This window comes from Myotis yumanensis, unplaced genomic scaffold, assembly GCF_028538775.1.
Source record: "Myotis yumanensis isolate MYYU_CA2020_CCGP unplaced genomic scaffold, mMyoYum1.0.hap1 SCAF_1, whole genome shotgun sequence".
NCBI classification, from domain to species: domain Eukaryota; kingdom Metazoa; phylum Chordata; class Mammalia; order Chiroptera; family Vespertilionidae; genus Myotis; species Myotis yumanensis.
The window spans coordinates 30,344,743-30,371,006 of record NW_027223752.1 but is presented as its reverse complement, the minus strand read 5'-3'; the positions used below and the strand labels follow the sequence as shown (position 1 = coordinate 30,371,006).

Genomic DNA, 26,264 nt, shown 5'->3' with positions numbered 1-26,264 from the left:
AAATCAATGGAAAAAATATCCTCAAATGAGAATTAAAAACAACAACAAAAAATTAAGAATGCACAGAATTGCCCTGGCCAGTTTGGCTCAGTGAATAGAGCATCGGCCTGTGGATTGAAGGGTCCTGGGTTAGATTAGGTCAGGGGCACATGCCCGGGTTGTGGGCTGGATCTCCAGTGGGATGTGTGTGGGAGGTGGCCAATCAATGATTCTCTCTCATCATTGATGTTTCTGTCTCACTCTTCTTCTCTCCTCCTCTCTGAATTCAATAAAAATATAGTTAGAAAAAAAAATGCACAGAACTATTAATTTCTAATAATAATTTTGAAATAAAGATAGAAAAGCCTTGGGAAATTCTAGCCTCCTTTAACTCCACATTACAATCAGGGATCATTTTTTTCCAAATTAATTTTTATCACAGGAAGAGAAAACCAGTCAGAAGCCATCTGAGGCCAAAGAGGTAAAGCTTTATGCCCAGATCCCTCCTATAGAGAAGATGGATGCATCCTTGTCCATGCTTGCTAATTGCGAGTAAGTTCTCGTCTTTATTCATCCTTCTGGTTGTCTGGACAATTAAAGAATTATTCCCCCACCATATTCCCAGGTTTAAGGAACTCAGTTTTTCATTAGTAGTTCTTGGGAGAGGGGGATGACTAGAAAATATGCAGATTTGATCAGTAATTTACACTGTATAGTAATTGACTTTACTGTATCAAGTAAAAAAATGAATAATTCCTCTTCAAGTCAAATCAGAAAGGATATGATCACATGTTCTAGAGTCAAACTTTTTGGGTTTTAAATTTGGCTGTGCCACTTTCTGGCTATGGAATATTAGGCAAATTGTCTCATATCTTTGTACCTCAGTTTCTCAAAATATGGATACTAATATTTCACAAGATTGTTGTAATGGTTAAAATAGTTAATGCATGTAAAATACTTAGAAGAATAACAGGCATGCATTAAATATTCAATAAAATTAGTTTTTATTATATTTTTGCATGAAATTTACTAAGATATTAAAAACATTTTGTCAATAAAGGAAGACTAAGAATTGTATATATTCTCCCTTTAAAAATTTGTCTTTATATAATTAAAGTATGTATAGAAAAAATCTAAGTAAATATATATGAACTATTAAAAATTCCTTGAACTAAGTGATCTGGGGGAAAGTGTGGGGTGGTTAGGATTACATATGGCTTCTTACAATATACATTTCTGAAAGATTTAACACATGAGAAAATAAAATGTATTGTTCTGTTAGATGGTTTTAAAACTTAGCTACATATCATGGACATCTCAAGTTGGTGTCAATAGCCCAGTGTCATTTGTTTTCATGACAGTATAGTAATCCTCAGTTAATGGATGTTTATAGACTTCCCCCCATTTTTTTGCTATCATAATATAATCAATAACCTAGTTCATATAACTTTTGGTATTTGCATTAGTATTTCAATTCGATGTATTCCTAGAAATGAATTACTGTGTCAAAGAATACATGCATTAAAATATCTAATAGATAACACCAAATTGCACTCAAAGAGGTTTTTTTAAATTTCCTACAATGAGTCTATGTTAACTTTTGTAACCAGAAAAAACTATGAAGATTTTAAAATGAAGGAATATATGCCATTTCTGAAGGGGATAAAAGAATTCACTGACAAAAGGAAGTATGACTTAAATATCATCTTTTATGGGCACTAGAGAAATCATCTCTGATATACGATTTACAATTTTTTCATATTAATTCAAGTTTTCCTTTGTTCTTTTTAAGGAAGCTTTCACTGTCGACAAACTGCATTGAAAAAATTGCCAACCTGAACGGCTTAAGTAAGTGATCCACAATAGCAGATGGTTCTTGGATTTTCTAGTTATTGGAATAAACATTCCAGAGACACGACGTAATTCCAGAAGCCGGCACCTGTTTTAACCACAGTAATTGTCAGATGACAGAGAGAATATATAAATCATTTGTCTTAAGTTTGATTATCCAAAGAAAATTACAGATATATGAGACCTGAACATTTTAAATATATTTTAAAGCTAAGGGTTTGAATTGAGATATCTTAAATTTAAAAATCAGATTTTTTGTTATATTTTTGTGTTCAGATTTGTCTTGTGTTTCATCCTGGTTCTATTTAACTTTTAATTTCTCATCATCCCTGTTTTTCCTGTGCTTCTTAAATTTGTTAATGACATTATCACCTACCAAGTTGCCAAGGCTCTGACTCTTGTGCTAGTTTCCCATGGCTGCTGAAACTTGATGGCTTAAAATAACAGGCATTTATTCCCTCCCCGTTCTGGAAGCCAGAGTCTGAAATCAGTTTCACTGGCCAAAGTCAAGGTTTTGTCAGCCCCACTCCCTACGGAGGCTTTAGCGGAGAATCTGTTCCTTGCCTCTGCTAGATTCTGAGGGCTGCCACATTCCTTGAACCACATCACTCCAGTCTCTGCCTCAGTGGTCATATTGCATTCTCTCTTTTTTTGTCTGTGTCTAGTTTTTCTCTTTTGAGTTTACTTGTGATTGCATTTAGGGAACACCTGGATAATTGAGGATACTTACCTTATCTTAAGATTCCTAGCTTATTCACAAGTGAAGAAACAAACATTAAAACAAGATATTAATATTTTGCCTATCAAGTTGGCAATGACTTGTTTATTTATTTTAATATATATATTTTTTATTGATTTCAGAGAGGAAAGGAGAGGGAGAGAGAGATAGAAACATCAATGATGAGAGGGAATCATTGATTGGCTGCCTCCTGCACGCCTCCTACTGAGGATCAAGCCCACAACCCAGGCATGTGCCCTTGACTGGAATCGAACCGGGGACCTTCAGTCTGCAGGCCGACAATCTATTCACTGAGCCAAACCGGCTAAGGTGTCAATGACTTTTAAAAAGTATAATACTTGCCCGACCAGCATGGTTCAGTGGTTGAGCATGGTCGACCTATGAACCAGGAGGTCATGGTTTGATTCCCAGTCAGGGCACATGCCTGGGTTGCGGGCTTGATCCCCAGTGTAGGGTGTGCAGGAGGCAGCCAATCAATGATTCTCTCTCATCATTGATGTTTCTATCTCTCCCTCTCCCTACCTCTCTGAAATCAGTAAAAAAATATTTTTAAAAATGATTAATAAAATGTGATTCTTGTCCCCAAGGAGTTAATTATCTAAAGAGACAGAACATATTCCTCACTATGAAAATGACTAATATTTCTTGAGCATTTATATGTACCAGGCACTATTCTAAGTCCTTTATATACACTAACTCATTTTATTATTCACAATAGTGCCCTTGCTGGTTTGGTTCAGTGGATAGAGCATTGGCCTGAGGACTAAAGGGTCCCAGGTTCAATTCTGGTCAAGGGCATGTACCTTGGTTGCAGGCTCTTCCCTAGCCCGGGCCCTGGTTGGGGTTCGTGCGGGAGGCAACCAATTAATGTATTTCTCTCACATCGATGTTTCTCTCTGTCTTTCCTTCTCTTCCACTCTCTCTAAAAATCAATGGAAAAATATCCTCTGGTGAGGATTAATACAATAGTTATGAAGTAGGTAATTATTATTATAATCCAAGATCGTCTTTTATAAATGTTTACAAAGAAAGAGTAATTAAATTAATTAAAACCAAAGTTTATATAACATATATGCCTGATACACAGACACAAACACACCATATATTGTGTACTTACCATGGATTAGGCATTAGGCTGAATGTTTTATTTTATATATATATAACTGATTTCAGAGAGGAAGGGAGAGGGAGAGAGAGATAGAAACATCATTGATGACAGAAAATCATTGATTAGCTGTCTCCTGCACGCCCCACACTGGGATCCAGCCCACAACTCGGGTATGTGCTCTGACTGAGATTCAAACCCTGACCTCCTGGTTCATAGGTTGATGCTCAACCACTCAGCCACACTGGTCGGGCTAGGCTGAATGTTTTAGACAATTATCTCAGTTCTTTTTAAAAAAAAATAATTTTTTTTTTTATTGTTTTCACAGAGGAAGGGAAAGGGAGAGAGAGACAGAAACATCAATGATGAGAGTGAATCACTGATCAGCTGCCTCCTGTACGCCCCCCACCAGGGATCTAGCCCGCAACCTGGGCACGTGCCCTTGACTGGAATTGAACCTGGGACCCTTCAGTCCACAGGCCAATGCTCTATCCACTGAACAAAACCAGCTAGGGCTATCTCAGTTCTTATATGCTTATAAAATAGATACTGTATTTCTTTATTTTACATGATAAAACTGAGATTGAAAGAGGTTTGGTTGCTTCCCTAGAAAGTTGGGATTTGAACTCAGTTAATTGGTTTTGTATTCTTAACTATCAATTTATGGATGTTATAGAACAGTGCCATCCAATAGAACTGTCTGCACATTCCCAAAACAGTTGCCACTACCCTTACACAGCTAGTGTGACTGAGAAACTGAATTTTAATTGTATTTATTTTTAATTAAGTTAAATAGCCATGTGACTAGTAGTTACCATGTTGGACAGTGTAGTTATTGAAGTTTAAGTTGTGAAAACTAAATGTATAATTTATGCATAAGTAATCAAGTAGTTTTTTTAGAACAAATGAGATTTCCTGTGTTTTACTAGAAATCTTTTTTTAAATTTTGAAAATAATACATGTACATGGTTTTATGTAAATAGTTCAAAAGAAGTCTTCTGACCATACACTCTCAATTTCTCCCTTATTAAATTGAATGAAGGGGTCTATTGAAAACTACTGGATGCAACCATTGTTTCTTCTTCCTTTTTTCTATTCCACAAATAATCTATAGATACACAGATAGAAACATCCTTATAAAAAATACAAATAGGCATCTTTTAAACCAAATCACAATCTAATTATTTAAAAGACTGAAAGTAAAAGGTTTAAAAAATACTAATTAATTTGATTTCTAATCCTTTGTGGAGTGAGGTATACTATTCTTAAATATGTTTTCTATTATGAGTCCTCATACCATAAAAGATTTGAAGTATATACATGCTCTCAAATCTAAAGTTCAGATCTTCTTTGCTCTTATTTTATCCCTCTAATATTTTTATTAGCCATCAATTTAAGATCATGCATTCTAAATAGCTAACAATTAAAAAAAATTAATACTGGCATGATGTGAAATCTCAGTTGTAGTGTTTACCTTATTTTCTTTTAAATATATTTTTATTGATTTCAGAGAGGAAGGGAGAGGGAGAGATAGAAACATCAGTGATGAGAAAGAATCATTGATTGGCCACCTCCTGCGGCCACCTCCTGCATGCCCCCAACTTGGGATCGAGCCCCAAACCCAGGCATGTGGCTTGACCAGAATCGAACCTGGGACCTTTCAGTCCACAGGCCAATGCTCTATCAACTGAACCGAACCAGCTAGGGCATGTTTACCTTATTTTCTACTTGATTATCACTTTTAATTAATACAGCCTTCCTTACTCTTATACATTTATTATATAAAATTTATTAAAACTATAGTATACTAGATTTACAATTGTATAATATGATTCTCATAAACAAAAAATTGCTTTTTTTCCCCCCCGCTACAGAAAACTTGAGGATATTGTCTTTAGGAAGAAACAACATAAAGAACTTAAATGGACTGGTAGGTTGCTATTTATTGCTTTACAAAAGCATATACTTCTTTCTTAGTATGAAAATAATATTTGTCCATTGAAGAAATTTTATAAAGTAGAAAAGTAACTTTAAAAAGTCCCAAAGCCCTGGCTGGTTTGGCTCAGTGGATAGAGTATCAGCCCTCGGACTGAAAGGTCACGGGTTCAATTCCCTGTCAAGGGCACATACCTCATGCGGGAGGCAACCAATTGATGTATCTCTCTCACATCGATCTTTCTCTTTCTCTGTCTCTCCCCCTCCCTTCCACTCTCTCTAAAAAATCAATGGAGCCCAGCTAGTGTGGCTCAGTGGTTGAGCATTGACCTATGAGCCGGGGGATCAGGGTTTGATTCCCAGTCAGGGCACACGACCACTAAAATCTGTAAAACATGGAATGTTAAATTGAATGAAGGTATCTATTGAAAACTACTGGATGTATAACCCATGGACACAGACAACAGGGTGGTAAAGACCTGGGGGGGCGGGCAAGGAGGGCTGGAAGGGGTCAATGGGGAGAAAAGAGGACATATGTAATACTTTCAAAAATAAAGATTTAAAATTAAAAGAAAAGATTAAAAAATAAAATAAAACTGAAAACTGACTATTAAGGTACATTATAAGCCCATTTGTATATATGCTCTGGCCTCTGTCTTCCTTTCGTATCTCATTTCATATTACTCTTCTTTCTAGCTGTAATCTTCAGCTACTGGCCTTCTTTCTCTTCCTGGAATATACCAAGTCCATTCCCATCTGAATTTTGTACTTGCTGTTCCCTCTGCCTAAAAAACTCTTAGTTCCTATAGATTTCCACATTACTTGCTCCGTCTTAACTTTCACACTTCAGCTCAGATGTTACCTCCTCAAAAGTGACCCAGCTACCCTATATCTAATGTGACAATAACTCTTGACAATACACACACACACACACACACACATACACATACACACACACATATATAAATTACAGTCTGGAAAAATTTTTAAATTGATTTCAGAAAAGAAGGGAGAGGGGGAGGGAGAGAGAAACATCAATGATAAGAGAGAATCATTGATTGGCTGCCTCCTGCACGTCCCCCACTGGGGATTGAGCCCACAACCTGGGCATGCCCTTGACCAGAATCAAACCCGGAACCCTTCAGTCCGCAGGCTGATGCTCTGTCCACTGAGCAAAACCAGCTCTGGCTACTGTCTGAAATTTTTATTGGTTTGTTCTCTATCTTGTTTATCCCTCCCCCACCCCACCCCCGCCCTCTCTTTCTGTCGCTCGCACAAATCCTAATGAGCACGTCGGTTTTGTTCATTAGTATCTACCTTAGTGCTTAATGCATGTAGTAGGCATGCAATATGTTTTATTACTAATTATAAAATCTATTAGGTTAAATTTTTAATTCTAAAAGTAATATATGTTCATTGTAAAAAACAAATCAAGCAATTTATAAGTATATGAAACACACTATGAAAATCTTTTTTTCTCCATACCTACTTCCCCAATTCCATGAGGTAACAAATAATATTGTTTTGTATACTTTAATATTTTTTCTGTGCAAATACAAATGGATATCTGTGTAAATGTGTATGCCTGTGTGTTATATATTTTGTACTATTGATATACAGGGTTAATATATTTTTTTTCTGCTTTCTCACTCAATGGAGGGCTAGGCAAAAGTAGGTTATAATAATAAATAATACAATAATTAGTAATAATACACAAATAAACTCTGTTTTGTGTACTCACAACTGTAAACCTACTTTTATATTAGTAATATATTTCCATGTCAAAAGGTGACTATTGTAAATAAAGCTGCTATTAACATGAGTATTTAAATATCTTTTTGAAACCCTTTTTAAAATTCTTTTTTTCAAAAATATATTTTATTGATTTTTCACAGAGAGGAAGGGAAAGGGATAGAGAGTTAGAAACATCGATGAGAGAGAAACATCGATCAGCTGCCTCCTGTGCATCCCCTATTGGGGATGTGCCTGCAACCAGGTACATGCCCTCAACCAGAATCGAACCCGGGACCCTTCAGTCCGCAGGCTGACGCTCTATCCACTGAGCCAAACCGGTTAGGGCCCTTTTTTAAATTCTTTAGGGTAAATGCCCACAAGAATTGCTGGATCATATATTTTTCATTTTTGGAGGACCTGCCAAACTGGTCCATAGCACCTGCAGCATTTTACATGCCCACCAACAGTGTGCAAGGATTCCAATTTCTCCCTATCCTTGCCAACATTTCTTACTTTCTGTTTGTTTGATAGTAGCCATCCTAATGAGTGTGAGGTGGTCTTTCATTGTGCCAACCTCCTCATTTTACAGAGCAAGTCACTAAGAAATTATTTGTTTACTGGCAGAAGTGAACCAATTTGCTGAATGCTTGTTCACTCAATGCCCAGTTCTCCAAAGGGCCAGTTTATTGAATGATGGTTTTTACTGAATTGGTTCACACAAACTTAGCCAGGTTTCACTGATTCTATTCACCAGATTGCTTCACCAAAATCTCATCTTTATTACTTACTTTTAATATATATGTAGAAAATTGTGTTTCTTGGAATGGTTTCACACCTTTTGAAATTTTCTTTAAGGTTTTATTTAGTGCTGCTAATGTTATTGCAGCTGTTTCGTCCAGTTTTTGGATTTGTTAGTCCATCTTTGTAGAATGTCAGTTTCACATTTTAGGCACTCATCACTTCTCAAGTTATCCAAATAGTAATCTAATTGAGCTGGCTAGCAAGTACTTATATTTAGGGAAATACAAAAGACAGTAGAATAGATTGAAGATGTACTGAAAGACAGAACCACATCCTGGGCATTCAACATCTGTACAACATTTGTAAGTCAATATGCCTTAAGAAATTCTCGTTCTACAAAGTAATATTCCCAAGTAAAGTCCCAAAATGTACTGAAATTTGGTAATGGCAAAAGAGCTGCATCCAAATGGCTGAAAACTAAGTAGAAGCTAAATTAGTACTTGGAGAATTGAACAAATTGGCTATATTAAAATTGACCAAAAGTCCTCATCTGCACATATAAAAACAACACTAAATAAGTGGCAGAACCCAGAACTGAGCCTAAGTCAACTAGTCAGCATTTAATCAGTATTTTTTCTGCTATCTCACACTTTTTTTAAAAAATATATTTTATTGATTTTTTACAGAGAGGAAGGGAGAGAGATAGAGAGTTAGAAACATCGATGAGAGAGAAACATCGATCAGCTGCCTCCTGCACACCCCCCCACTGGGGATGTGCCCGCAACCAAGGTACATGCCCTTGACCGGAATCGAACCTGGGACCTTTCAGTCCGCAGGCTGACGCTCTATCCACTGAGCCAAACCGGTTTTGGCTCTCAAACTTTTTAAGTTGGAGACATGAAATGGATGCAGATGCACTGCAATGAAAATGCAAGCAATAAAGTTTAAATTATATGAAAATGGATTTCCCCTTCTGACAGACATATATGATATACTAACTAGATCACTTTGGTGAAGGTATCAGAATACTAGCTGAGGGGTTTGGTTAAGTCACAAAGTTCTGATTTAAGAGCGCCAGGACGGAGAGAACCACTACAGTCCGTCTTATGTCTGAAAGAGGGCCATTTGTGCCACCACTGACTGTATCTATCATTTAAGAGTCAGTATGGTATAATTTTCTTACTATAATGGAAACTGATTTTATACATGCAAAAAAGTGAATTAATGGAATGATAGTTGTATGAAAGATGGACAGATATTTGATAGGTAAAGGATAGTAAAATATTAATGGTAGAATTTGGGTAGTGGATATGGGGTCTACTGTAAAATTCTTTTGACTTTTGTTATGTTTGAAAGTTTCCATAATAAATATTGGGAGGGGGGGTGGGAATCCTGAAATTTAGACCCAGCTCTACTACTTAATAACATTCTGGTCTTAGAAAAAGCCCTTAAGCTCTGTATAATAGAAATAAATAACCTGCTTTTCTATCTTAAATGTTACAAGGATAAAATAATAAAATATATAGGCAAGTAATTTGAAAGCTATACTAGTCAATAAAAGTGATCAAATAGTGCTGTTATTTTCCCTGTTGGTGGTTTCAGTACCTTTTCTTAGTTCAGATCAGTTTGAAGAGAGGAAGAGAATGTTCTGCTTGGCTTTTTTAATGCCAAAAACTCCCACACAGCCTTCGGCTCTCCTGCCAGGGGACAGGTGGGTCTCGGTTCTCTCTGAAGACCATTGTCTTTATGTTTATAAGGAAGGAAAAAAGTTTAAAAATAAGCATATATATAAAATTGCTTTCTTAGCCACTCTTCTCAAAACTGCCTGGTACTGGCACAAGAACAGACATATAGATCAGTGGAATAGAATAGAGAGTCCAGAAATTAGCCCGAACCAATATGCTCAATTAATATTTGACAAAGGAGGCATGAACATACAATGGAGTCAAGATAGTCTCTTCAATAAGTGGTGTTGGGAAAATTGGACAGATACATGCAAGAAAATGAAACTAGACCACCAACTTACACAATACACAAGAATAAACTCAAAATGGATAAAGGACTTAAATGTACGACAGGAAACCATAAAAATTCTAGAAGAATACAAAGGCAACAAAATCTCAGACATATGCCAAAGCACTTTCTTCACTGATACAGCTCCTAGGGCAGTTGAAACTAAAGAGAAAATGAACAAATGGGACTACATCAAAATAAAAAGCTTCTGCACAGCAAAAGAAACCATCAATAAAATAACAAGAAAACCCACTTCGTGGGAAAACATATTTGCCAACGTCATATCTGATAAGGGCCTAATCTCCAAAATTTATAGGGAACTCATACAACTTAACAAAAAGAAGATAAACAATCCAATCAAAAAATGGGCAAAGGATCTAAATAGACACCTTTCAAAAGAGGACATTCAGAAAGCCAAGAGACATATGAAAACATGCTCAAAGTCACTAATCATCCGAGAGATGCAAATCAAAACAACAATGAGGTACCATCTCACACCTGTCAGAATGGCCATCATCAACAAATCAACAAACGACAAGTGCTGGAGAGGATGTGGAGAAAAAGGAACACTTGTGCACTGCTGGTGGGAATGCAGACTGGTGCAGCCACTATGGAAGACAGTATGGAGTTTCCTCAAAAAATTGGAAATGGAACTCCCATTTGACCCTGTGATCCCACTTCTAGGAATATATCCCAAGAAACCAGAAACACTAATCAGAAAGGATATATGCACCCCTATGTTCATAGCAGCACAATTCACCATAGCTAAGATCTGGAAACAGCCTAAGTGCCCATCAGTAGATGAATGGATTAGAAAACTGTGGTACATCTACACGATGGAATACTATGCTGCTGTAAAAAAGAAGGAATTCTTACCATTTGCAACAGCATGGATGGAGCTGGAGAGCATTATGCTAAGTGAAACAAGCCAGTCAATGAAGGAAAAATACCACATGATCTCACTCATTCATGGATAATAAAGACCATTACAAACTTTTGAACAATAATAGATACAGAGGCAGAGCTGCCTCAAACTGATTGTCAAACTGCAGTGGGAAGGCCAGGGAGGGTTGGGGGACAGGAGGGAGGGGAGTAAGAGATCAACCGAAGGACTTGTATGCATGCATATAAGCATAACTAATGGACATAAGACACTGGGGGGTAAGGGAGGGCAGGGGTTTGTCAAGGGTGGGGGGGAAAAAGGACACTTATGTAATACCCTTTGTAATACTTTTAGCAAAAAATAAAAATAAAAAAAATAAAATAAAATAAAATTGCTTTCTTTTTCAGGAAGCCGTAGGGGACACATTAGAAGAACTATGGATATCCTACAATTTTATTGAGAAGTTGAAAGGAATCCATGTAATGAAGAAATTGAAGATTCTCTACATGTCTAATAACCAGGTGAAAGACTGGGGTAAGCTGAGGCTGGCTCTTTGCTAACTTCTACCTTCTATTTATAGAAAATAGCCCAATAGGAAACAAGGAACAAAAGGAGGACATTTCTTTTTTAATATATTTTATTGATTTTTTACAGAGAGGAAGGGAGAGGGATAGAGAGCTAGAAACATCGATGAGAGAGAAGCATCGATCAGCTGCCTCCTGCACACCCCCCACCGGGGATGTGCCCGCAACCAAGGTACATGCCCTTGACCGGAATCGAACCTGGGACTCTTTAGTCCCCCGGCCGACGCTCTATCCAGTGAGCCAAACCGGCCAGGGCAGGAGGACATTTATTTCTAACCACTGAGGGAAATAGCTAAATGCTTAAAATTTACATCTAAATATTTACTTAGAATGATTTTAATTGAATAGGTTCTGGTCCTATTAATCTTTAAAAAATTAAATTAGCAGAAACCGGTTTGGCTCAGTGGATAGAGCGTCGGCCTGCGGACTGAAAGGTCCCAGGTTCGATTCCGGTCAAGGGCATGTACCTTGGTTGCGGGCACATCCCTAGTAGGAGATGTGCAGGAGGCAGCTGATTGATGTTTCTCTCTCATCGATGTTTCTAACTCTCTATCTCTCTCCCTTCCTCTCTGTAAAAAATCAATAAAATATATTTTAAAAAAAATTAAATTAATTGTCCAAAGGCTGGAAGAAATCAGTTTAAACTTAATAATTCTTGTGTGGAAGGCTTATCTGACATCTATATTACTTTGCTTTTGTTTTTTTAATATATTTTGATTTCAGAGAGGAAGAGAGAGGGAGAGAGAGATAAAACATCAATGATGAGAGAGAATAATTGATTAGCTGCCTCCTGTATACCCCACATTGAGGATCGAGCCCGTAACTTAGGTATGTGCTCTGTCCAGGAATTGAACCATGACCTCCTAGTTCATAGGTCGCTGCTCAACCACTGAGTTGGGCTGGCTGGGAGCGTTGCTTTTACATTGTACATTATTTATTCAGTATTTACTAAAGCCCTATTATGTGCATGAACTATAGGCCAGACTCTTGAGATACATAGTTAAATAGGACACGATCTCTGCCTTCAAGGAGTTCACAGGTTAGTGGAAAGGTTAGTTTATCTATACTAATAAAAGGGTAATATGCTAATTAGACCGGACATCTTCCGTATGTCCTTCTGGACAAAGCCACAGTGGCAGGGGCCAAGGCAGAGTGGTTAGGGGCAATCAGGAAGGCAGGGGAGAGCAGTTAGGGGCAACCAGGAACGCAGGGGAAAGCAGTTAAGGGACAATCAGGCCGGCAGGCAGGTGAGCGGTTAAAAGCCAACGATCCTGGATTGCAAGAGGGTGCAGGCCAGGCTGAGGGACACCAGCCCCCCTTCCTCCTCTGCACGAATTTCATGCACTGGGCCTCTAATAAGCTAATAGTTGTAAAACTGTGATAAATTCTGCAGTAGAGGCTCCAATGAGTTGCTTTAAGAATTCAAAGATGAGAGAGGAAATAAGTACAGACAGTTTAGCTTAGCCCATACTGATACAATACAACATAAAGAAGACCTATCACTGGTGAATGATTTGTTGGTTTTTTTGTGTGTGGTTTTTTTTTTTTTTTTTTTTTTTTTGTAATCCTCACCCAGGATATTCCTCCATTGACTTTTTTTAGGGAGAGTGGAAGAGAGAAACATCGATGTGAGAGAAACACATCAATTGGTTGCCTCCTGTATGAGCCCCAACCAGGGCCCGGGGTTGGGGTGGAGCCTGCAACCAAGGTACGTGCTCTTGACCAGAATTGAACCTGGAACCCTTTAGTTCACAGGCCGATGCTCTATCCTCTGAGCCAAACCTGCTAGAGCTATTGTTCCTTTTTATTGTAAATTCCATTTCTTCTTCTTATCCTAGCCTTAGGCTAGCATAAAGGTAGAGGAGGTATGTCTTCTTTTTCCCTCCCTTTCTGTAATGTTTTCAGAGAATCAGTCCACATGGTCTAACTACCCTTACTTCCTTCAAAATCTTAAACGACAAATTGTCTTGAATAGTCACCATCAGTGATATTGGAATTCAACCCAGAAAGCATAGCAGTAAAACCTGCCATTTTAATGTGGAAGGTATTCTTTGTACCTGTAGCTGAATTTGTGAAGCTGGCAGAACTGCCCTGCCTGGAAGACCTGGTGTTCGTAGGCAATCCCTTGGAAGAGAAACATTCATCTGAGGGGAACTGGATTGAAGAGGCAACCAAGAGAGTGCCCAGACTGAAAAAGCTTGATGGTGAGTGTCTCTGAGCCAGCTTAGGAGCATTTCATAGGTATAAGAGTTGAATTTATGACATGGAATCATGAAAAGGAGCAAAACTGAAGGAAATGATAGGTTGGCTCTATTCCAAGGCCATTTTTGTCCACAGGAAATTTTATGGTCCAGGTTTGAGCCAGGGTGAAATGAAAAACTTTTAGGAAATTTAGACTGGTATAAGATCATCTTCAGATCAAAAGCTTATAAAAAAAAAGTTGGGCTTATTCTCAAATCACAGGCACTATTTTGCAGAATAATTAGACATAAATGGTAAGTAACTACTTTTTCACAATTGGATAAAAATTGTAGTGTTCTCTTACCCTCTCCCCCACAAACACACACACAGGATCTAAGATAGGTGTCTCTGTCAGTGGATATCCTTAATTGACTGGGTTCTAATCCCAGTTCTACCACTTAATATCTTTTTTGTCATTGTGGGAGTTACTTAATTTCACCAAACGGTTTTTGTTTTTGAATCTAAAAACTGGAAATGATAATTGTCACAGACCCCTTGGGGTCTTAGCTATTCCCAGTGGTGCTACCAGGAACCCAGGTCAGGATTCCAACTGTTCCAGACCCCAACACTTCCTTTTTCTCTGCCAGCCAGGGAAATATCTTTCTAGGAAAACCTATATCTATTTGGAGGAAAACCACTATCCCTTCCTTTTCCACATCATTCTGCATCTCCACACAAACTCTTATCTTCTCAGTAATCTTCTTAGGCTTTTCAAAGACAAAAGCCAGTAAGTCTGACAGTCTTTCTGCTTTCCACACTGCCCCTGAAGCAATGATGCACAGAGCCCATAGCCTACCTATTGTCTTCATCACCATATTCATACCGATATTCACAGTCCAAAACCAAAGGGCCTAGTTGTCTATGGTTGAGGTTTCCTTGTTCCTCAACCCTTCAGCCCCCTCTTCATCACCCCTGTTACTCTGCCATTCTGTCCTTCCTATTCTGGGCCTCTTTATCTCTCCCTCACCACTTCTATCTAAAGGCCAGTACTCAACCCTTTTATCCACCTCAGCTTACTATGGTGGTGGTTCTCCACCCCCCACCCCCCGCCCCCAATTTTTTTTTATTGATTTCAGAGAATAAGGGGGAGGGAGAGAGAGAAAGAAACATCATGATGCAAGAGAATCATCGATCGGCTGCCTTCTGCATGTCCACATTGGGGATCGAGCCCTGACCAGGGTCAAACTGGGACCTCCTGGTTCATAGGTCGATGCTCAACCACTGAGCCACACCAGCTGGGCTGGAATTAGTTCTTAATTGGGGATAAGGTTTAGATGGAAGGATAGTTGGGGAGGGCATTTCAAAATGGAAGAACTTTGTTAACCAGGAGTCCTGGGGTAAGAGTGTGCAAGATGAGTTTGGGAGACAGTGAGTTTATTAGTTTAGCTGGATTGGAAGGTGACTGGCTAAAGAATTACGATTAAATAGTTAACTAGGTAAGATTGTGGGCAGGTTTCAAATGCTGGAGCTCAGAAGTTCCTTGGTCCAGCCAGTGAGAGCTTGCAGATGTGCTTTGTTTTCTGTACTTTGGTTCTCCCCACCCCCCAATTTATTACCAATGTTTAATATTTGGGGGAATAACATAAAAAATCAGATATACTGGATTGCATATTTTATTGTGAAAAATGAAGAATATTTCTTTGTATTTAACTACAAAGTTTCCGTATATATAGGGCTTTATTTATTTATTTATTTATTTATTATTATGTTTTTTATTTGGGGTACCCACTCTTAGCCAATCATGCTGGCTAAGATTGGAAACTGAGATTCAGATAGGAGGAGTCTCTTGCCAAGACCCAACATGTAGTTCAGTGCTGAAGTTAGTGGTGAGCTTTAGGCCCCTTGCACAGGCTCTCAAGGGCAGTGAGTGTGTATCTCTTCTCGACTCCACGTTGGGTGATGTCATGTTAGTAGCTCGGAATGGCCATGGTGGGAGTATTTACACCACAGGAAGTGGCAGCTGCTACAAATCACAGCTGGTTATTAAACATTTATCAGTACGTAGTGCTTTATTTTTTATGCCTGGCATCTGTAAGCATTTTTATTTGCAACTCTGCATTTAGAGAGCCATATATTCCTAAGTACTTATATTAATCCCTTTGAGAATTCTCCTGAGAGGCTTTTTGGATCATTTGAAATTAAAGAGATTATTTTATGAAATTACTTTATTATGGCATACTTCACAGCATTTCAGAGCTTCTGAGGTTAATGGGAAAATATTTTCGTTTAGAATTTTAACAGTCTATTGAGAGTGACCAGAAATAATTTTCTTTTTCATTTTAGGTACCCCAGTAATTAAACAGGATGAGGAAGAAGAAAACTAACACCATGTTTTCCACTTCGTGTTAACTTATTTAAATGTCATAAGAACAATAGATAAGTTTTGTATAATTGTCTGTTTTAAAGATTCTGTGTGGAGCGAAAGGTTCTTAAGATAAAACAAATCTATGATGTCTTTTTCTTTTTCTTAACGTATTCGGTGCCCCCCTCCCGCCCCCCGCAGATGGTAACACCAACTTTATATGTTGTAGTCCTCTTTTTAGAAACTACAAATTTTCAGTTTTTTGTCTTCAGTCTCCATCTACTGAAACCTTTATAGACTGAACAATCATTTTTAACAAAAGAATAAATGTGGTTATTCATTCAATTTTTTTTTAGGTCAGGCAGTTAAATATATATGCTTAACTTTTGAATCTGTAGACCATCTTTCCTAAAGATCCATCCCCTTACGACTCAGAAGCACAAATGTGTCATGCCTTTGGTTCCAAAGGCAGCACGGTGGCAGCAGCCGTAGAAGCAAAACTCCAAAGTCATAGTGAAAAAGCTGTGGTGAAAAAAATGAAAAATTAATATCTTGGAGGCCTTAGCGCCCATGTTATGTTTACTTACTTGGTTTTCAAAAAATATGTACATTGTCAACTGGAATTCAGGTTGTGTGTACATGTGTGGCCACTCAAGTCACTGTGCATAGTCACTCATTCATTCCGTGATCCAGGCCAGTGGGTAAAGTGACTGTCATGATTATTCCTTTGACTAGCGCTGTGGCCATGTTACCCATGTGGACCTGATCTTAGGCACACTTTTGGGTAAATAGTTCTCTGTATGTTATATAAGGAAATATATATATAAGTGGTAGTTATATTTGAATGCCTAGTTTAAATCTTGGTCATTCATATATATTAAAATTTGCCCTAATAACTTTGATCTGTTGACCACCATGTTGGTAGAAATGATTGTTCTAAGGGTATAGAACTTAAAGACTAGATCTGGTACCTTTCAATAAATTAAATTTAGTATTGAAAAATATATTTTTAGAAAAGTTCTAAGTTAAACAGCTCTTAAAATGAATTATGTAAGTGGTATTGGAGAGAAAAGAGATGTTTCATTATGGGATCCCAGGCAAATGGCAATATTTTTGAGGATTGCTTCCTCTGTAAAGCATTGTAGGTGATTTAACCTCAAAATTACAGAGCAATAGTTGGATGCAGAGTTTAGAATTTATCACATAAGAAAAAAATTCTTTTTTGAGAATGCAAGATATGGTAGTCAGTAACCAGATGAAGTCCATAGTAAGCCACGACCAAATCAGTGATAGATTGCAGTAAGGAAGTCAGAGGCCCTCTGCCAAATTGTGCCTGAAGTCCCTCAACCAGAGACTATTGATTTTCATTTCCCCATTTACTTGTGTAAAAATGAGTCAAAAACTGATTACATAAGTAGTACTGGGTTTCAGAAGTTTTCAGTTATCATTTAAATAGGAATTACATGATTTCTCAGTCATGCTGATCAAAAGGGACCACTGCTTCGACAATCAATCCTAAAAAGGAAAAATTAGCCCAACATTGTTTTTTAGCTTCCTTTTAGCTCTTCCTCACAATCTGATAGGAAGAAATCTTAACTCTGACTTACACTTTCAAAGCCTTTGGGTCTTAGCTTCTGAGGCCCAAAGTTTTCTTGTAGTATGAACTTCATCTAGTAGGCAGACTTGAAGCCATATTGCTATGTATGGGTGTATTTTCTAAAAGTTATTCTGGAAGTGACTATAATAGGGAATGGATGACTTCATATTTAATTTTTTTAATGGCTTACAGTCTTATTTTTGCTTAATTTTAGTTCTGCAATAGAGAAACTAATTTTCTCTCTTTCACCTTGTTCTCTCTCTCTCTCTCTCTCTCTCTCTCTCTCTCTCTCCCTCTCTCTCTCTCTCTTTTAGAGAGGAGGGGAGAGGGAGAGATAGAAACATCAATGATGAGAATTATTGATAGGCTGCCTCTTGCCTGCCCCCTACTGAGGACAGAGCCTGCAGCCTGGGCATGTGCCCTGACCAGGATTTGAACCGTGACCTTCTGGTTCATAAGTCCACCCTCAACCACTAAGCCATACCAGCTGGGCCCCTTTGTTTCTAAATGTCTTTTAATCACTGTAGTTCCCAGAGAAATGTAAGATGCTTTTCTGTGTCCATTTCACAAAATATCCATAGTCAGTTCCACTCAACAAATATTTGAATGACTTCTTTGTATTCTTTGCGTGGAATGAAACTAAGAATCCACTAGGAAACAGAAGATAGAAAATAGAAGATAGAGTGTATTAAGAAGTTCAGAATATTCTCTCAAATCATTCCTTAACTCATCCTTTACTGCTGCAAATTTAGCTGATATTAAATGCCTTTAATTTGTGCTTTTTGGATTAGATCTTTAACCTACTGGTAATGGATTCTCTCTGTGCTCCTGGTTTGAAGCATTATGCCATTTTAGTGGGTCATTTAAATTTCTTCTATTCTTGCAATGATGGTAGAGCTCTGGAATCAGTTCAGTATTTTAATATTTCCACAGGAAATTTTAGTCTACCAAGTAATTAACCTTTTCTGTGTTCCCTAACTGTATTACCTAGTCAGGCCTTGAACGTTTTTGTGTTCTCTGTTAATAGGAGTTTGTTCCTTTAAATCAGAGTCAACCTTGGCACTATCAACATTGGGCTTGATAATGTTGGAGGGCTGTCCTGTGTGTACAGGATGTTTAGCAGCATGTCTGGCTTCTACTTCCTAGAAGAACCCTCTTCTCAGTTGTGATAACCAGAAATGTCTTCATGCGTTGCCATTTGTCCCCTGGGCTAGATGGGCTGGAATAAATCCACCCATAATTAAGAACCAGTGCTTTACTCCAACATTCCTTTTGTCCAGTGCCCATTTATTCTCACTCTGTAGCCATATGGCACCTGAGTTATTACAGGAGAGAAGGTGGTGTGTTTAGTAATCATGGGGGAAGGAAATGTTCATTGGTGTTTCCCTTCTTTGTAATGCTCACTTTAACAATTCTCACAACACATTAGAAACTCAGGACTGGAGAGTTCGACTTATTTTTCCCCCCAGCAGGACCTCAACTTTTATGTCTTATCTTGGCATTTTGCTTGTCTTAGGATAGTGATTATTAACCTACCTCTCTCTTACTATCAACAGAATCCAAGTTTATGGTAGATTTTGCTTTGTCTCTAAAATTTAACATTTTAAGTATACTTTAGAAAATGCATGTCATTTTTAAAGTGTTCATTCATTGTCGAGTCATGCACAGGATTTTAAAGACTAGCAGTCATTAAATACAGAAAAATATTGTATAAAATTTGGTAATCATATATGAAAGTTAGCTGGTGTGGACACCAGTTTTGGATGTGATCAGAAGAAGCATGTCTGGTTACTGGATCCATTCCACAAATAGGGGTGGTGTAAGCACTTAAATGTGGTTCCTGTTTGGAAAGAGAAATTTTGACTTGAACAGATGCTTCTTCTGATACTTTCACCCGTGGGCTGAAGTAGACTGAGGAGGAATAAGAAATGAATCTTAATTGTTGACTTATTGTCAGAATTGGTGATATGTAAGTAGAGTTGAAGGTAGTTATCTGTGACCCAGAATCTTTTGCCTGGGCTTTTCTTGGGACTAAATGGGGAAAGTGTAGAGCTAGAAAGGTTGGATTTAATCATTAACTTTAAAGATTGGGGGAAATGTCAAGCATCGATCACAAGTTGTGTCTAACTGCAGTCTGACTTAGTCACAAAGACTTTACATTGTAAGTGGTGGGAAAGGGAGAAAGCTAACAGCTAACCTGGGCTGCTTACTGTGTCTGTAAATAGTCAAGTATAAAGCAAGCTGTAGTGTAGCAGAGTTGGTGTTTCTGACACAGCTAACTTGACCGTATTCCTTTATCTTCACTCTAGCTTGAGTTGTTTTTTGTAAAACCATAAAATAGGTGCAATGAAAAGATTTAAGGGTATTTTTTTTTAAATCACTGAACTTTAGAAATTTCACATCTATATCTCTATTCCTGCCTTTTTATAAACCAGTGACTGCAAAGGAAGAAAACTGAAAGGAAAAACTAAACTGAGTCTTACCTTTTCTGACTTAAGATAAATTTTCACTTGACTCGTGGAAAAGTCATAACTGGATTCTAGTTAATTTCCCATATTGGGCAGGTTAGAGAGGAACCAGCCAACCAAATTATGATCTGCAAATTGAACAAGGGGATGGAGAGAGTACACTATTTTTCAGTAGATTTGCACTTTAAGATTATGAAATGGATGTTGGTTGAAAATACTCCCAAAGGGCACATAGGTTAATACCTTGCCTGCATGTTGATATTACAGTCAAACCCATTCTTGCTCGCATTAGGCCCACCTCTGCAGTAGTTGTCTGTTGACATAATCAGAGCTGGGATTCCCCTATTCCTCTAGTTGGTGTCGCTTTCCATGTCTACTGCATTGGCAGTCAGCCTCGCGGGGACATGTCAAGTACAGTTCTCCTGCTCAGAAACTTTATGAGTTATCTTTCCTACGCCTAGATTTAAAAAATGTAGATGTTGGCTAAATTAAGTTGTGGCTAATGTTAGGGAGGGTAGGAAATTATTTGTTTCTTTGATCAGCAGGATCCCTGCCTCTGAGGTGCAATTGCCTCAAGGGATCAATCCCATCAACAGACTGGGGGGTTGGTAGCTGTAAGGAATATACATTTGCCAGCTACTTCTCCCAGCATGGCAGTCATGATCACGAGCATCATTCCAGAATCTTTGGCTTCTAGAACCAACTCCATTCTGAAGAACATTTTAACATCCATTAACATCTATTAGTACTTTGGTAATTATCTTTTATATGCAGGAATTTTGTAGCATGAACTTTATGACTAAAGTTATTGTGTTAAATTATTTAGAAATGTTGAGTTTCTGAACGTTATTTTGTGAGACTTGTTTTAAAATAGTAATAAATTGTGTTATTTTATAAAAACTAATTTGTATCTTTTTTTGTTACATAACCATTAGTTTTAGCTAATAAAGAGCACTATCTGAACTTTGAATATTCAATTCCAAAATAATTGTCTTTGGATAACATATTCCACAGCTTCGTGTGTGTGTGTACATGTGTGAGTGAGGGAGAGACTGACTCATTTCTTTATCCCGCTCACCTCTCCCCCCTCCCCCTCCCCCCAGTAGCTCATTTCCAATGATAATTTTCTCTCTGGGTCTTTAAGTCTTCTTCAGTTCTCTGGGCACCATTTCAAAATGATTAGGATCCTAGAAAGAGTGCTACAGGTACAGCAAGTTACTGCTGCACTTCACCACTCCTAGTCCTTTCCTTAGTTCCGGAAGTGTATAGGGTTAAGGTTGGCTGATGAGCCCTTGATTTGTGGTCTGGAATAACCTCAGACAAGAAACAGGAAGAACTGAGCACTAGCAGTAACATTACACATTTTCCCAGCACATACTCTGCGCTGTCAGCCAAATGTTATTTTGATCACAGAATAGGACCTACAGTGCAGTTTCTACTTTATTTTTAAAAATTTATTGTTTAAGGTATTACATAGTACATGTATCTCCTTCCCCCCCCCCCCCCGCATTGACCTCCCCCCCCTCGCCTCCCCTACCCCGGGGTACTTGCCCTCCCCTCAACCCCCCAGTGTCTTGCGTCTATTGGTTGTGCTTATATGCATGCATTCAAGTTATTTGGTTGATCTCTTACCCCCAACCCTCCCCTATCTTCCCCCTGTAGTTTGACAGTCTACTTCTTTAATCCGTAGTTCTTTGGTTATAAGGATATATTTCTTGCTACTGTCCTCCTTTGAAAAGCAGATTGTAATGAAACCATAGAGAAAACCTTAATTTGAATCATAAATAGTTCATTATTTTTAGTTCATTGTTTTCTAGAACAAAGGATGGACATCTAAAATCCTGACATTGTTTTATACCATATACATGTGTTAAGTATTTGTGGGTGTACACATATATACAATTGTTATAATAAAAGAATCCTAGGTGATGACCCTCCCTCCTAAAATGCAATCAACTCTGCACCTATAAAAAGAACATATATCCATTCCTATGTGCAGATATAGGATGCCCATAACATATTGGGTTAAAAAATGAACCCATTATTTGTTTTTATGAGTGTACGTATAGAGTAGGAGTGTGAACATGTATGTGGAGAAATGGAAATGTATGACAGGGGTGGGAGACTGGTATAGAGGGGGAAGCATGTTTATGATGGAGTGTTCTGGGGAAGGTGGGAGTGAATGTATGAAATAGGATTGTGAAGTGAGGGGAGTGTATGTGTATCCAGCACATTGTGTGTGTGTGTGTTTGTGTGTTGGAGGGGCCGGGCGATGGAGGGGAAGCTATGTGAGATGTGAATGGGAGAGAGGGGGAATGAGGGCATGTCTGTGGGGAGTGAAGATTTGCCTTTCTGTTGTGGGAGTCAAATATATGGAGATGTGTAGAGAGAAGAGAGTGAAGGAGGTGAGATGAGTGTATAGAGACATCTATTAGAACATATACAAATATTAGCCTTTTATGAATAATTTTTACCTTATGATTGTTATAACAGGTTGGCTATCATTTTATTTATTTGGTTGGTTGGCTTTAATTTTCAAGCCTTGTTACTGGGGGAAAATCTCCACTGAACATTATGTTTATGTAACCACTTCTGGATTGATTAGGACCTGGATCTCAAAAGATGGACATCTTGCCCAAACCGGTTTTGCTCAGTGGATAGAGTGTTGGCCTGCGGACTGAAGGGTCCCAGGTTCGATTCCGGTCAAGGGCATGTACCTTGGTTGCGGGCACATCCCCAGTAGATGTGCAGGAGGCAGCTGATCGATGTTTCTAACTCTCTCCCTTCCTCTCTGTAAAGAAAAATCAATAAAATATATTAAGAAAAAAAAAAAAGATGGACATCTTCAATCACTGAATCTCTGTAGCCAAATAAACATGTTTTAAGCCATATTTCCCTTTTTTATATCCTCTTGATATAAAATGGCTGCTGTAAAACCGAAACATTCATTTTACACAGGTATGAGTTATCCTTGCAGCAAAACAAACACTTCTAGCTGAAAGGAACTTAAAAGGGGAGGAAAAAATGCTGGATGACCTCCTAAACCCCATTTCTGGATTTCCTAACATTTTATAGTGAGTTCATATTTACCTGAGGTTTGATTTTCTTTAGTGACTTGAAGTCTAAGAAAAGATACAGATTTTAATTACACTGAAAATTTTTTATACGTCAGAAAATGAGAAGACTAGAATTTTTAAATATATTTTTATTTGTGTACATGTATTTGATAACTTCAAACTTAGAACACTTAGAACCGGCACAAAGAGAAATACAAATCAACAAGGATTTGAAATGGGGGAATGGATATTGTAACTGGTTCATATTAACCTTCCATGCAATTTATATCTTGTACAGTGAAAATTTTAGTTTACACAGCTCTATAATTGTACTTTTCTAATACCCTATTTTGTAGTCTCAGGATACTTTCCAATTAAACTGATCCTGATGTTTACAGATGAAAAATAAGAAACAGCACTGTCAAGTTGAACCACTAAGAATATCTAGTTCACATTTCTTATCAATATAAATCAGGAACAATTTGCATCAAACAGAAAAACTATTCACGTTATTAATAACAACAGCTCATATTTTTACTGAACACTTCTTGTGTTAGCCAGGCTCTGAACTAAACATCTGAACATGCAATTTCACATTTAAATATCTCGATGAGCAGTCTCACAAGTTTCACATTTTTTCACAACTGATGTCAAGATGACAGCTTGCACTGAGCACCTGTGTCCGTGCCTTTACCTGGCATCTTAGCATGCTAGCATGACACTTACAGCAGCTCAGGGTGCTCCCTTGCACAACTTTACTAATGTTACATGAATATGCAGGCCTTGACTTCCCCCCAGAAACAGGACCTGACTAAGACACACCTATAAGACAGCACAAAGCAGCTGTTACCTAGCCCTCATCTCAGAAGTGCCCCTCCAGGCCTAACTGCAGGAGGGCAGCCTCAGCCTCCTCCTCCTCCTCCTTGGCCTCCTCCTCGCGGATCTGCACCAGCAACTGGAAGAGGTTAGGCGCCGGCCCCTCCGCAGCCCCGGTCAGCCACAGCTGCCTTCGAATGGCCCCGCTGTGGTTGGCTCCGGCAATGACCTGCTCCAGGCGCGCCTGGTTCACGTTATCTTTATCTATGGCCCCCTTCTCCACCACCTTCTGCAGCAGAGGCTCCAGGCGAATGACATAAGCCGATAACTTCTCCCCTGGGTTCTGGTAGGTGTTCAGAAACCTGACCTGCGCATCCCTAGAACTCTCCACGCTCCCGAACACCTGCTCCAGCGCCTTCAGACATTCGGCGGTGGTGATGGCAGGGTTGTTGGTTTTGAGGATGCGGATGACATCCGCGGCGGGGCCTCTGAGGCTCTCCATCAGCCGCCGCCTCTTTTCAACATCAGACACCTGCCACTCCCCTATGACCTCATTCGTGTGCTCCAGCCAGGAATCGAAGGTCTCCTCTCCGGGCCCCGGGATGTCCCTCCCCGAGAACACCGTCAGCTTCTTGTACCAAATGGACTCCACAAGGGGCTGGATCACGTTATCCAAGATATAGTTGAGCATCTCTGCTGGCATGTCGGGGCCCGGGGCCGGGGCGGGGGCCTGAAACCCCAGGACACGGGCAACGTCTTGCACGGTCCACCCCTCCCTCGCCAGGAAGAGGTGCAGCCTCTCTAAGAACTCCGCATCGGAAGTCGGGGGCTTGAAGACCACCTTCCAGACCCCGCCTTTCCCCGGCATCTCCCGGGGGATGGCCGCGTAGTCCACGGCGCCCGTGAGCTCCAGCAAGGCCGCCTTCGCGTTCTCTTCCCGCCAGAACATCCTCCCCAGCACGCGGTAGGGCACCTGGGGCATCGCCGCCTGCAGGGTCTCTTCGATCTCGGCCTCGTCGCAGTTCACCGGGATCCCCCAGACCAGCAGGGCTCTCTGCGAGTTCACGTCCATCCCCCGGCACCAGTCTTCCAACAGCGTCATCGCCATCTTCCCACTCTCTGGGGCCCACGCCACAGACACGGGTCAGACTGGCTCCCCGCGGCCCCGGGCCGAGGACCACGGCAGACACTCCCCCCGGATACGCCCGAGGAAGGCGAGCTTGACGCCACCGGCGCTAGTCCCGGAGTCGAACCTGCGCTGCCGCAGGCAGTCGGCCGGCGCGTCCTCGGAGCGCAGCGTCGGGAAGGCTCGGTCCGCCAGTCACGCGGCCGCAGCCATCTTGCGCCCCCTCGGGGTCCGCGGCCGGGGTCCTCCACCTGCAGGCGCGGTGCGGCCTCGTGGCGGGAAGGCCCGGAGCGAGGGCGGTGGCGAGGGCAGGAGCCGCCGGGCTGGAGAGGCCGCCGGGGCGCGGGGGTGGGGCGTGGCCGCCTCCTCTCCGCCGCCGGGCGCGGGGCAGTCGCTGCTCGCGGAGTCGATCCGGCGTTCGCGGTCGGAGCCGGGCGTTCGGGCGGCCGAGGGCTGTGCCACCCCCGGAGGGAGTGACTGTCTGTCCTGAGGTCGCAGCGGCGGCGGCAGGGTCAGTCCGCTAGGAGCGTCTTCGCGGCGCAGGGAGTCCACTGGGCGGCGAGGACGGCCGCGGTCCGGGGAGGCGCGGGCAGCGGCAGTTGTGGCGGGTTAGGCGGCTGCGGCGGGCTGCGGAGAGCTGGCGCTCAGCGGCCGCCGGGTGGTCCGCCCGCAGCCAGCCGAGCAGTTACTGCCGCAGTGGAGGGCGGGGCCGGCCCAGTGCGTGGCGTCCGCGCGCCCCGCCCCGCGGCCCACCCAGCGCCAGTGTAGTCATGGCAACGGTGCCTGAGAGGACCGGAGCTCCGCGCGCTCCCGCCGCCCGCGGGGGTCCAGTGGTTGCCATGGTGACAGCCAAGGGCTCTGGTTTCTCTGATGGCTCATTTCTTTTTCCATATTTTCCAGAGGTTTTTTTATTTTAAACAAAGCACCGCGTTTAAAAGATAGTAAGAACAGTGGATTTAAGATGATACTGTTGAAAACGCGTCCGTTAAGACGGACGTGTCTACTGTGGCTGGTTCAACATGAAAACACCCTCTTCAGCCACAGGGCTTCCTTATCGCATTCTCCACCCTCCATATTTCATCTAAATGAAACTA

At 40.3% G+C, this 26,264-nt stretch overlaps 2 protein-coding genes across 3 annotated transcripts in view; one reads left to right on the top strand and one right to left on the bottom strand.

Moving 5' to 3' along the window:
• DNAL1 (dynein axonemal light chain 1) overlaps positions 1-21,058 on the top strand; it is a 30,933-nt gene extending 9,875 nt beyond the window's left edge. For both annotated transcript variants that reach the window (XM_070417130.1, XM_070417128.1), the window contains exons 3-8: positions 422-531; positions 1,772-1,827; positions 5,549-5,604; positions 11,388-11,514; positions 13,628-13,768; positions 16,089-21,058. In XM_070417130.1, coding sequence (XP_070273231.1) covers positions 422-531; positions 1,772-1,827; positions 5,549-5,604; positions 11,388-11,514; positions 13,628-13,768; positions 16,089-16,129 — 531 coding nt within the window. In that variant the 3' untranslated portion in view covers positions 16,130-21,058. The remainder of the gene's footprint in view (positions 1-421; positions 532-1,771; positions 1,828-5,548; positions 5,605-11,387; positions 11,515-13,627; positions 13,769-16,088) is intronic.
• Positions 21,059-23,368: 2,310 nt separating this feature from the next.
• Positions 23,369-25,862, bottom strand: PNMA1 (PNMA family member 1). The gene has a single exon (XM_070416932.1). It carries the CDS (start codon positions 25,150-25,152, stop codon positions 24,091-24,093), a length of 1,062 nt encoding a protein of 353 aa, XP_070273033.1. The 5' UTR covers positions 25,153-25,862; the 3' UTR covers positions 23,369-24,090.
• Between the last annotated feature and the right edge of the window lie 402 nt (positions 25,863-26,264).